Source organism: Lissotriton helveticus, chromosome 5_1, assembly GCF_964261635.1.
Source record: "Lissotriton helveticus chromosome 5_1, aLisHel1.1, whole genome shotgun sequence".
In the NCBI taxonomy this organism is placed as follows: Eukaryota; Metazoa; Chordata; class Amphibia; order Caudata; family Salamandridae; genus Lissotriton; species Lissotriton helveticus.
In genome coordinates this window covers 91,796,617-91,810,223 of record NC_136065.1, presented here as the reverse complement: position 1 = coordinate 91,810,223, position 13,607 = coordinate 91,796,617, and the positions used below count along the sequence as shown (strand labels likewise).

Genomic DNA, 13,607 nt, shown 5'->3' with positions numbered 1-13,607 from the left:
AACTCCATGGATGAGTGGCAGTGTGTGAGTGTCTGCATAGGTGTATGAGTGCATATGATAGTGTTGTAATAATGAGTGACTGTATGTATGAGTGATTGTATGGGTGAATGTGTGTGTAGACGTAGGAATCAGTGAGTGCGTATGTAGTAACTGGTATTGGTGTGTCATGATGTCATCAGTGATGTCATTTGAGATGTCATCAGTGATGTCATCAGTGATGTCACTGACCATGTCATGAATGATGTAATATGTGACATCATCAGCAGTGGATTGCGGGTGCGCGATATATAGTTAGTGCAACTAACTATATATGGAATTTCATTGGTTTTATGTCAATAAAATGTCCAGCTAACTATATATGGTCTCTAACCTATGGTTTTTTCAGTGAATTTTCAAGGTTTTGTAAATGCAAATTCCTAACTATATATGGTCTATAACCTATGGTTTTTTCAGTGAATTTCATTGGTTTTTTAAAAGCTAATATCTATAGCTGTAAAATATATTCTTTATTACGTGACGTATCACGTAGCCACGTAAGACGCCTCATGACGCGTCGCATAACCGTGACGTATCGGCTCTGCAGCGCAAACAAAACCCGTAACGTAAGCGTGCCGGAGCACGCTTACAGATATATATCTTTTTTTTAACCTTAATTAGACAAAATCCACACGTGCACATATCTTGAGGCCTTGCAAAGGCACATCAAACAAACAGTCCCTACAATTTTGCCAAGGTTGCTGGAAATCTATTCCCTTAATTTTTTTTTTACTGTTTCTCTTGGTTTTCCCCTTGTTACGCTTACCGGGACGCTACCCGGTACGCGAACCGGACGCTCCAAAAACACAAGCGCCTCTACCGTGAAAAATCGCGGGGGACTTTAATATCCCCCTCATCAATCCTAGGGGGTCAGGAGGGGTTTACCTTGCCCCCTTTCCTTCATTTCCCCCTTCTTTTTTCACCACATCTTGTCTCTCGAACCTACCGAGAGACAAGATGGCGGCCGCTCCGGACTGTTTACAATGTTGACAGCTACGCTGCCGGTTAGCTGCCCGGTTAGCTGCCCGGTGAGCTGCCCGGTGAGCTGCCCGGGACGCGCCTCTACGGCGTAAAATCGCAAAAAAATTTTTTTTTTTATTTTTTGCCCCGCGGGGCACTTTAATATCCCCCTCATCAATCCTAGGGGGTCAGGAGTGGTCTACCTTGCCCCCTTTCCTTCATTTCCCCCTTCGTTTTTCACCACATCTTGTCTCTCGATCGTACCGAGAGACAAGATGGCGGCCGCTCCGGACTGTTTAGAATGTTGACAGACACCGGAGAGCCAATCAGCTTCGCTTCGCGAAGTTCCGTTACGCGTCAGGTACGCGAACCGGGGCGCTAACCGGAGCGCTGTCACAGATATATATATTTTTTTAAACGTTAATTTCTCAAAATCCACTGGAGCACATATATTGAGACATAGCAAAGGCACGTCGGGCAAACCATATCTACAATTTTGCCAAGTTTCATGTAAATCTATTCAGCCGTTCGAGCTAAAAGTGAGTCCAACCGCCCTATGGAAAAATGAATGGGAAAAACGCGTTTTGGGACCCCCCTTTTTTCTCGGCCCCCCCTTGACGAAACCCCCCCAAATTTTCAGGGGCTGCTCAGAAACAAAATGTGCCATTTTCCTGAAACTTCAGCCCATTCCATCCACAAACGCCAAAGTTATTAGTCATAGAATTTTCAGAAATCCCATAGAGAAAAAATCCTAACTATATATAGCCACTGGCTATCGCCAGTAGGTAATATACATATATAAACATATATAATCTGCATATCTATATAAATATAAATGCATGCATACATATACATATATGCATACATATGCATGTTATTTACATGAAAGTTTTAAAAACACTAATAAAAGCAAAGCTAAAAAGCCACCTCATTACAAACAGAATGGCTTTAACTTAAACGAGGGCGAGATCTATTGCATTTTCAATGCTTGTTTACTTTGGTTCTATCAAGAAGGCATTCAGATGTGTCACACATTTGCCATAAATTCTGAATGTTAGCACTCTAGTTGCTCATTAGATCACTGTAGTAAAGCTAGTGCTCACCAGGGAAGTCTGCTGCTAATCATGGTTTGCAGCCATTTTCCCGCATTTTTTATCCCGCAGACTTTCAGACCGCATACCATTATCCCGCAAGGTCATTGACCTAGCATACCATTATCCCGCATTTTTTCAAAACGCATGTGCATTTATCGCGCATGCCTTTACAAAGAATTACGTTTTAAAGGCATGTATGGTAAATGCATTTGCGTTGTGAAAACCACGATGACGAGAGAGGTAAGTGGGTTTGTGTTAATTTTTTCGTGGGTTAGTGATTGTGTAGTGTAGTGTAGTGTAGTGTAGTGTTGTGTTAGTGTAGTGTAGAGTTGTGGTGGTTGTTTAGTGTAGGGTCATGCTGGGGGTAGTGTTTTAGGGTTTAGGGTTGTGTTGTAGTGTTTGCGTAGTGTAGGGTCATGCTGGGGGTAGTGTTTTAGGGTTTAGGGTTGTGTTGTAGTGTTTGCGTAGTGTAGGGTCATGCTGGGGGTAGTGTTTTAGGGTTTAGGGTAGTGTTGTAGTGTTTGCGTAGTGTAGGGTCATGCTGGGGGTAGTGTTTTAGGGTTTAGGGTAGTGTTGTAGTGTTTGCGTAGTGTAGGGTCATGCTGGGGGTAGTGTTTTAGGGTTTTGGGTAGTGTTGTAGTGTTTGCGTAGTGTAGGGTCATGCTGGGGTGTAGTATTTTAGGGTTTTGGGTAGTGTTGTAGTGTTTGCGTAGTGTAGGGTCATGCTGGGGGTAGTGTTTTAGGGTTTTGGGTAGTGTTGTAGTGTTTGCGTAGTGTAGGGTCATGCTGGGGTGTAGTGTTTTAGGGTTTTGGGTAGTGTTGTAGTGTTTGCGTAGTGTAGGGTCATGCTGGGGTGTAGTGTTTTAGGGTTTTGGGTAGTGTTGTAGTGTTTGCGTAGTGTAGGGTCATGCTGGGGGTAGTGTTTTAGGGTTTTGGGTAGTGTTGTAGTGTTTGCGTAGTGTAGGGTCATGCTGGGGGTAGTGTTTTAGGGTTTTGGGTAGTGTTGTAGTGTTTGCGTAGTGTAGGGTCATGCTGGGGGTAGTGTTTTAGGGTTTTGGGTAGTGTTGTAGTGTTTGCGTAGTGTAGGGTCATGCTGGGGGTAGTGTTTTAGGGTTTTGGGTAGTGTTGTAGTGTTTGCGTAGTGTAGGGTCATGCTGGGGGTAGTGTTTTAGGGTTTAGGGTAGTGTTGTAGTGTTTGCGTAGTGTAGGGTCATGCTGGGGGTAGTGTTTTAGGGTTTAGGGTAGTGTTGTAGTGTTTGCGTAGTGTAGGGTCATGCTGGGGGTAGTGTTTTAGGGTTTAGGGTAGTGTTGTAGTGTTTGCGTAGTGTAGGGTCATGCTGGGGGTAGTGTTTTAGGGTTTAGGGTAGTGTTGTAGTGTTTGCGTAGTGTAGGGTCATGCTGGGGTGTAGTGTTTTAGGGTTTTGGGTAGTGTTGTAGTGTTTGCGTAGTGTAGGGTCATGCTGGGGGTAGTGTTTTAGGGTTTAGGGTAGTGTTGTAGTGTTTGCGTAGTGTAGGGTCATGCTGGGGTGTAGTGTTTTAGGGTTTTGGGTAGTGTTGTAGTGTTTGCGTAGTGTAGGGTCATGCTGGGGGTAGTGTTTTAGGGTTTAGGGTAGTGTTGTAGTGTTTGCGTAGTGTAGGGTCATGCTGGGGGTAGTGTTTTAGGGTTTAGGGTTGTGTTGTAGTGTTTGCGTAGTGTAGGGTCATGCTGGGGGTAGTGTTTTAGGGTTTAGGGTTGTGTTGTAGTGTTTGTGTAGTGTAGGGTCATGCTGGGGGTAGTGTTTTAGGGTTTAGGGTAGTGTTGTAGTGTTTGCGTAGTGTAGGGTCATGCTGGGGTGTAGTGTTTTAGGGTTTTGGGTAGTGTTGTAGTGTTTGCGTAGTGTAGGGTCATGCTGGGGGTAGTGTTTTAGGGTTTAGGGTAGTGTTGTAGTGTTTGTGTAGTGTAGGGTCATGCTGGGGGTAGTGTTTTAGGGTTTAGGGTAGTGTTGTACTGTTTGTGTAGTGTAGGGTCATGCTGGGGGTAGTGTTTTAGGGTTTAGGGTAGTTTAGTTGTTTAGTGTATGCTAAAGGCATATTCGTTCTAAAAGTTTTCGTTATTTTAATTTGCGGCCTAATAGTACATGCGGGATTTTTTTTGAGGACTGATGGTATGCGGGATTTCGTCATATATTCGCTAATCATACTTTCTATGGCAAAATGAACCCCCTCATTTTGTTCCTTTTTAAATTAAATGTTTTAAGAGTTACCACTTTATTCCAATCAAGATGGCTTCAGGTGTGCCATACCTTTGTAATAAGTAGGACTGTTAGCACTCTAGTTGTTCTTTAGAACACTCTGGGACATTCTGTCATTGGGCTATAGTTGGGCTACATCTGGCTGATATTTGGGCTACATTTGTTTTTTTTTGTCTCTGGTGGCCATCTTTGGGCTACATTGGGCTACATTTGGGCTCCAACATATATATAGCCCAATGTAGCCCAATATATATTTTTCAAAGTTAATTTTCGTAAAAACCACTGGAGCCTATATCTTGAGACATAGCAAAGGCACATCGGGCTACCAGTCCCTACAATTTTGCCAAGTTTGGTGTAAATCCATTCAGCCGTTCAGGCTAAAAGTGAGGCCAACCGCCCTATGGAAAATTGCATGGGAAAAACACGTTTTGGGACCCCCCTTTTTTCTCGGCCCCCCCTTGACGAAACCCCCCCAAATTTTCAGGGGCTGCTCAGAAACAAAATGTTCCATTTTCCTGAAAATTTCAGCCAATTCTGTCCTCAAACGCCAAAGTTATTCGACATAGAATTTTCAAAAATCCCATAGGAAAAAAATCCTAACTATATATACCTACTGGCTATCGCCAGTAGGTAATATATATATATATATATATATATATATATATATATATATATATATATATATATTGATCACACCTGACGTACTAAGTGGGATACTTAAAGTTTGATGCATAGTATATTATATCTCATGTATGACACCTTGGTGTGGTGTATTATGGTTTATGTGTGGTATAGTATAGTTTGGGTCATCTGTGGTGCGGTGTAGTATGTGCAATGTGTGGTAGTGTGATGTGTAGTATACGTCATCTGTGGGGATGGTGTAGTGTAGTATGTTTTATGTGTGGTAGTGTGATGTATCAAAAAGTATGTTTCATGTGTGGTAGTATGATGTAGTGTAGTATACTTCTTATGTGGTAGTTTGATGTAGTGTGGTTTGATTTATGTGTGATAGTATTATGTAGTATAGTATGCTTCATGTGTGCTGTAGTGCAGCATGACTTCATGTGTGGTAGTAGGGTGTAGTGTAGTATTTGAAATGTGTGGTATTGGGGTGTAGTGTAGTGTGGGTTATATGTGGTATACCATAGCTTGGATCATGTGTGGTGTTGTGTAGTATGCTTCTCGTGTGTATTGTGGTCTACTGTAGAATGCCTCATGTGGTAGTGGGGTGTAGTTTGATATGCTTCATGTGTGGTAGTGTTGTTTAGTGTAGTATGCGTCATGTGTGGTGTAGTAGAGTTTGGTTTATGTGTGGTGTAGTATGTGTCATAAGTGGTAGTTTTGTGTAGTGTAGTATGCATCATGTGTGGTGTGGTGTAGTTTGGTTCATATGTAGGGTAGTGTAGTATGCATCATGCGTGGTAGTTTGGTGCAGTGTAGTATAAAGTCCTTTCTATGTAGAGCAGTGTATTGTTTGGTGTAGTGTGTGTTCCAGATAAATACACTCTTTAGTGTAGTGAGCAGTCTAGTGCTGCGCTCTCTAGCACAGCGTGCTCTTTCCAGATGTGGTGTAAATTAATCATATGTAAAACAGAAGTAGTAATTACAGTCCTTATTTGTGTCATTAAAGCTCTAATTGTGAATCTCTTCTCTGCAGTGATGGTGACTCTGGATCCTGACACGGCTCATCCTCAGCTCCTCCTCTCTGAGGGGGGGAGACGAGTGAGATGGACGGACACAGCACAGCCCCTGCCGGACACTCCCAAGAGATTCACCTACTACCCCTGTGTGCTGGGGAGCGAGGGGTTCACCTCCGGCAGACACTACTGGGAGGTGCAGCCGCTGCAGGAGGGGAGAGGGTGGAATGTGGGGGTCGCAGCAGAGTCTGTGGACAGGAAGGGAAGCTTCACATGGTCACCTGAGGGGGGAGTCTGGGCTGTGCAGGGGTTGGGGGGTCAGTACAGGGCTCTCACCTACCCTCGGACCCCTCTATCCCCTCGTGAGAAGCCCCTGAAGCTGGGGGTGTACCTGGACTACGAGGGGGGGCGGCTGTCCCTCTATAATGCTGACTCCATGGAGCTTCTCTACACCTCCCCGCAGGCCCCCTTCACAGAGCGGCTCTTCCCGTACTTCTGGATCGAGGCAGGAACAGAGATGAGGCTGGTGTGAGAGCTACAGAAGGCTTCAGCCCCTCATCCCTGCCGCACACCCCCTTCTGCAGTGATAACAAGGTGACGAGCACACGCAGAGACGCTTTTAAATGATAAAACTCTCTGTTTGGGGATAAGTCTCTTGCGAGGGGCCCGTTTATTAGGGTGTTATTTTCTGCTTTAAAGGGCTCTTCTGCCCCTACAGTCTGTTCAGCGCTCCCATTAGGATTGTTCTCATGGTGACAGATGGTGTCTCCCAGTAAACAGGCAGCCCTGTGAATTGTCATTATTAATAAATTACTGTCCCTGTATTTCCGCACAGACTTATATTCCACAGTTTATATTCCACAGTGCGCTCTTCCCTAGTCCCTCAGGGTCTCTGTGATGTATGCATTGTTTGGCAATGGGGCTCTGTGTACAGTGTGCTGGGTCAGAGGACAGGGAAGGCTGTGGTAATGGGTACACTTTCGTGCAAAGGTGGGCGTGCCAACACATTAACAGGGGGATCCAAGCCAAGGGTCTGGCCTGCCTCTTACAGCCCATGCAGGAGCAGCGCCCAGAAAATGTTTCCATGTAAATCATGAAGCAAACCACGTAAAATATTATAAAGTCTGCATAATTCAAAAGTGCATTTCTTTGACATGCGTAGTTTTGACCAATATTAATGAAGTAATTGGATACACAGTCTTGAAGTAGAAGTAGTTTATTCAGAAGAGGAAACAGCTTATACAACCACCAAGTTGGGAATGCCAGAAGATCTGAGCAACTCCCACATACAGAATGTAGAACACAGATCAGAGCATAACAATTCCTAAGATGCAATTCTATGATACACAGTAAAAGGGATACTACACACGTTCCCCCTTTTAAAAAAAAACAAAAAAAAAAACAATAAACACATAAAAAAAATTAATGAACAAAATCACGTAACTTAACAGGAGTATGTTTGACACGAGAACTTTTCCTTAAAGGAACGTCAGTAGATTGTATATTTAGTTTACCCACACTAAGGTGGGAATCATTAGCACGACATTGTTGAGTAGGACTGTCACACATAACATCAGATTCCAAAGACTCTTGTCCAAAAGAGTCCAATACATTTGCAAATAACTCATCATTAATCCTCGTAGAACTTTGTACATCACCCCCAAATGTGTCCAAAAGAGCCGGATACGAATTACCATCAGACTCAGAGGAAGGGGGCAGAGAACTCATTGTCAAATTAGAAGCTCTACACAAAGAAACCCTACGAAAGTTCCACACTTTACCACCTTCTACCCTAACAGCTTTACTGAAAACTTCAGTAACTCTACAAGGATCAGACCATTTGTTCCATCTAGAACCAGAAGTTCTTCCAAACTTGACTCTCGCCAGGTCACCAACTTTAATCCCAGATCTGTGATCACTTATACGGCCAGAGGGACACCTCATCTTTTCCTGATTTTTCAAAACCTTATCCCTAAGCTTGGATGGATCAACACAAGATTCACAAGGAATCTTCAACTTCATCCACCAAGGTAACAGCTTCGAACCAGGTTTCCTACCTTTTAACAGTTCAAACGGGGATATGCCTGTGACTGAGTTAGGCGAAATGCGGTATGATAGAAGAGACGCTCGAAGAGTTTTCTTCCAATCTAACTTGCTTTTAACAGCCAGTTGAATGGACTCCTTAATAACTCTATTGAAACGCTCCGTTTGACCATTGGCCTGTGGGTTGTAATTTGACACCCTTTTGTGTACCACACCACACCTATCAAGGAAAGAAGAAAACTCACTACTAACAAATTGTGGACCATTATCCGATACTAACTCAGCTGGAATTCCCTCCCTACAAAATATCTCATCAAGAAATTCAACTACCTGAGAGGACCCAACTTTATCCACTATCTTCAACTCTGGCCATTTAGAAAAGTAATCAATCAATACCAAGATGAAAACAGACTTATTATCTGATAAGTCAAGAGGACCAACAATATCAATCCCAAGTTTCTTCCAAGGACACATAGCAAACTCAATAGGGGAAATATCCATTTTTGCAGCCAAAGGTTTAACTGACTTATCACTATTGGCACAAGGAGGACAAGAACTGACCCATTTGTCAACCATCCTATCGATACCAGGCCACCAGTAGAATTCACGGATTCTTCTTTTAGTGTTAGACATGCCCATATGGCCCTCATGCGCCATGGAAATGATTTTTTCTCTCAAATCACAAGGAGGAACTATCTTATCTCCCCTATTTACAAAACCCTGATCAAACATCAGTTCCTCTTTTATTTTACTAAAAGACAAAACATCACCAGAAAGTTTTCTTTCTTCAGGCCACCCATGTTTAAAAAAATCCACCACATTGGACAAACAAGCATCCTTCCACATGGCGTCTCTCCAAACAGTTTCTGAGATAATACTGGATGACGCATTACACTTAACATCATTAACATCATCAATAGTTAAAACCACATCAATATCCCGAGGAATATTGGCAATTACTTCTGAAACCACACAAGGCAATCTAGACATGCAATCTGCATGAACATTTAAGCGGTCAGAGACATATTCTACTACACATTGAAATTCTTGTAGTTTTGCGGCTAAACATGCTAGACGTGCTGTTAAAGTACGACCCCCACCAGCAGCTAACATGTTTATCAAGGGCTTATGGTCGGTTCGCAAACGGAATTTCGTTCCCCAAAGAAACTGCCTAAAATGTTCGACCACCCAAGTGCAAGCTAGAAGTTCCTTCTCAATGGTGGAGTAATTGAACTCTGCACCCCGAAGAGTCCGAGATGCATAGGAAACTACATATTCCTCACCCATATCCTTTTGCATCAGCACAGAACCAAGACCCACGTTACTAGCATCAACACACACAATGCATTCTTTACCCAAATCAAAAGGTCTTAAAAAAGGAGCATTTACAATCTCTTTTTTAAGTAATTTAAAAGCAGTCTGTTGTTCATTGTTCCAAATGAATTTAGCATCTTTTTTTAACAATAACCTTAAAGGATGAACCTTAGACGAGTAATCTTGTACAAATTTACTATAAAACTCCGTAAGGCCCAAAAATGACACTAATTGTTCTTTGCTACTAGGTGCTGGTGCCTTAGTTATGCTAAGAATGTGGTTGTGTTTGGGTTTGATGCCTTGAGCAGAAATTTCATGTCCCAAGTATTCTACAGTGCTCTGTCTAAATTTACATTTAGCAAATTTCAAAGTCAAACCTTTTCCTTGAACAGATTTCAGTACCTTATCCAGATTCTTGTCATGATCCTCAAAATTCTTCCTTTATATTAAAATATCATCTTGGAAGGCTATGGCGTTATCACAACCTTCCAAAACATCTTTCATAAGTCTTTGGAATACAGACCAGGCACTGGCTAAACCAAATGGCATGCGTCGAAATTGAAACATGCCTTCTGGTGTTATAAAAGTGGTGAGAAACTTAGAATCGTCATGTAGTAACACCTGATGGTAAGCACTAGCCAAGTCTAAGGTTGAAAAGACGCAAGCACCAGAGAGCGTAGAAATCAATTCATGAATATGGGGTAGGGGATGTCTATCAACCCAAATTTCACTATTCAAGCTGCGAAGGTCAACACATAGACGAAGTTCGCCGTTGCTTTTAATAGATAAAACCACTGGAGAAACCCAGGGAGAGGACTCAGTTGGTTCAATAATTCCTCTGGTCACTAAATCCAACAATATAGTTTTTAATTTGTCTCGGTATGCTAGAGGTACATTTCTGACTTTATGTTAAACTGGTATTGCACTTTCCTTTAGGATACTTTTATGTTTGAAATTTACAAATTCCCCCAGTGTATCAGAAAAAATGTTAGGAAACTTGCTTTTAATTTGAACTGTAAACTCATCATCAACCGGAGGTACTAAATAAACTGGTGGAGAGGCATTAGGATCCAGTTTAATTCCTAATTCGTGTTGGTGTGGCCAGCTTAGGATAGAGGCTCCCTTGGATGCAACATACATTTTCCCTTTAATGTTCCTATGTTTGAACTTAATATCCGCCCACATAAAGCCAACTAAATCAATTTTCTGACCAGTATAACCTCCCGGTCGAACATCTTATGGAAGTAAATCTGAAGAATCCCAGTACTTGTTAAAGATATCTTTGCCAATTATACTGTACCAGGCACATGAGTCTATGAGCATAGAAATTTCTACACCATTTATTGATATTATATCTTTGGGAAAACCTTTGCATTTAGTGTCGCCAACTCATAATAAAGTATTAATTTCCTGAATCTCCTCACAGTTTTCATATTCTGAGTCAGTTAGTAAATTTACTTTTTGTGGAGATCTACACATTTTACTAAAATGGCCTGGCTTTTTGCATTTTATACAAATTTTATTCCATGCTGGACAACCCCTGTAATTACCAACATGATCGTTTCCTCCACACCTGTAACAAATCACTTGGGATTTCTTGCCCGTGAATTTGTTGTCCTTTCCAAAATACTCCTTTTTAGTCTGAGTGAAAGGAAACTTTTTTTGAATATGGACATCCTTTACCAAAGCAACCTCTGGAATTATTACCTTATTCTTAACATCTTGGCCTCCAATCTGATGAATGAAAAAGTTCAGATTGTTCAATACCTTTAGCTATATTTAATACTGCATTGAGAGAAGATTCAGTTCCCATCCATAAACGTTCTTGTATCTTTTTACTCTTGGTCTTCATCATAATTTGATCTCTTAACACCTGTTTGAAATTAATCGTTTCAAAAGCACACGAACCTGCTAAAGTTCGTAACGCAGCCACATAGTTCTCAATGGACTCATCATTTTTCTGTGCCCTAGAGTAGAACTTAAATCTCTCCATCACTGTATTAATTTTCCTTCCAAACCAAGAAGCTAATTGTTTTACTACGACCTCAAAAATGTTAAAATCACCAGCACCCTCAATGGGAGGTAAGTTTTCTAACTCCTTAAGACCTGCACCTCCCAGACAATTTTTTAATAGTGCCAATTTTCTTTTGGGAGAACACCCATCCTCTTCCACCACATCCACATAGGCTACAAATGTGGGATACCACAGGTCCCATTCTACCTTAGGATCCCCAGCAGTAGGTAAAAAATGCGAAGGAGAAGCAATATTATTCGACATTTCCAATAAATAATAGGAAACTTAAACACCCAGATTTGTACAACAAAACAACAGTAAAATAATGAACTAACAAAATAAATGTAGTCACCGTGGTCAATACCGTTTCTTCAATGGGGTTTCCTGTAGACAGTCCAATGGAAGAGAAATAATTGTGCAGCAGTTTATTAGATGCAGCCGTTCGTTGTGCGCTGTCAAAAAGGAAATGTAATTAATAGTTATCCTTAGCGTAATGCAGCATAGTCGAAAACAAAGAAGGGGAAAGAAAAATAAATCCGCAAGATGGCCGCTACGTTACGTCGAAGTGTGTCACACTTTGACCTCTGTGTGACGCCTTAGACGAGCGTCGTGCAGAATGTTGACACAGAGAACACGCTCAGGCATGAACGAGAACACTGAATCACCGGCGTCAGCGCGAACTCTGGGGCTCGCTCACCAAAGCGCCATGGAACTTCAGGTCAGGTTCAAAAACATACAGATCATCCAAAGATATTAATCAAAGGCTTTTAACTTTCCTTGAAAGTTTGGTCAGCATATCCGTTGTTACGCTTCACACGACACAGTGCACAGGCTGAGGCTGATCTTGTAAAGTCAAATATGCGAAAAAGAAAAATGCAGTAGCATGCTGAATGAAGACGGTGATGACAAAGTTAATTAAAAACCATGGAAAAACACCGCCAAACACTGCCGCAGGTGCGATCAAGGCACAGAATTAATTACTGCCGCTGGTGCGATCGTTTTACACGTAAGTAAGATAGTTAAAAAAAATACCTTTTTAAGATGCGTGAACGCTGTTCCTCGATTAAAAAAAGAAAAGAAATTCCTTCCTTCCTTTAAAGAGTGAGTCCTTCTTCTTGGTATCCCGATCGTCGCCAGTTTATGAAGTAATTGGATACACAGTCTTGAAGTAGAAGTAGTTTATTCAGAAGAGGAAACAGCTTATACAACCACCAAGTTGGGAATGCCAGAAGAGCTGAGCAACTCCCACATACAGAGTGTAGAACACAGATCAGAGCTTAACAATTCCTAAGATGCAATTCTATGATACACAGTAAATGGGATACTACAATTAACAAGAGAAACTCTAACTGTTTCTTTTAAAGATATGCAATATGTCCTATATTGAGTCAGACACTCTGGCTGGACCATTAACAAACAAATAGAAACATTTATTTGTGTGATTCATTGTTTTATTTTCAATTTTTAATGTTCTTATATATATTTTCAATGCATTAATAAATACAATCAGATCCCATCGCACAAAGATCCATTCACAAACACTCAGTCACCTTCATACTCCAACCATAATCATACGGAACCACAGATGCATTTATCACATATATACAAAAAACAGCTTGATGTGCACCTGAGTCCCTCAACAGTGCCTATAAATGTTCAAAAACGGCGGATTTAAACTACTAAACAATACTGTACATGTTACTCATTTTTAAAATTTTTAACAATTATTGATAGGTCCATACTGGTAAGGACCTCAAAGTCACTCCAGTCAAAGTCAGTTATTGTTTCAAAAAAGGAACTTCTCAACATGTTTCATTATTGTTTCAAGGTACATGGTTCAAAGATATCAAAGGAGTGGACTACTTCAAAGCGCTGACGCGCGTTTCGGTGGAAAAAACCCTTTTTTTGGGTGCCACCTTCTTCAGGGCGCATATACTGTTATGTCCAACAAGGAAAGCAATGGGACCTGTCTTACCAAACAAGGGGAAATTATTTCAGACTGCCACCCTCATAACTATAGGGGCAAAAAGGAGAGGGCCGCTACTAGTTTTATGCAGTCTTGGCCCACGGATTTAAGTGGATAACGGTCGACGGGGTTGTGCTATAAGCATCAAAATGTTAGAAAAAGCGCGATGTCAGGTTCCGATATGGTTCTAGTCTTTAGAGAAGTCGGGCGCATAAGCTGCCGCGGTTCTTCTTTTTTTAATTTCAGTAATTTTGACGCTTTGGGGGCCGCCGTTAAGGAACAGCTCATCACGGAAAATTCTCAGAGCTCATA

At 41.7% G+C, this 13,607-nt stretch overlaps 1 protein-coding gene across 1 annotated transcript in view; it reads left to right on the top strand.

Annotated features, from left to right (window-relative positions):
• The window catches only part of LOC144754200 (E3 ubiquitin-protein ligase TRIM39-like), a 155,579-nt gene extending 142,817 nt beyond the window's left edge, over positions 1-12,762 (top strand). Inside the window, exons 6-8 of the mRNA XM_078641787.1 lie at positions 5,979-6,900; positions 6,949-7,140; positions 12,668-12,762. Coding sequence (XP_078497913.1) covers positions 5,979-6,490 — 512 coding nt within the window. The 3' untranslated portion in view covers positions 6,491-6,900; positions 6,949-7,140; positions 12,668-12,762. The remainder of the gene's footprint in view (positions 1-5,978; positions 6,901-6,948; positions 7,141-12,667) is intronic.
• The last annotated feature ends 845 nt before the right edge of the window (positions 12,763-13,607 follow it).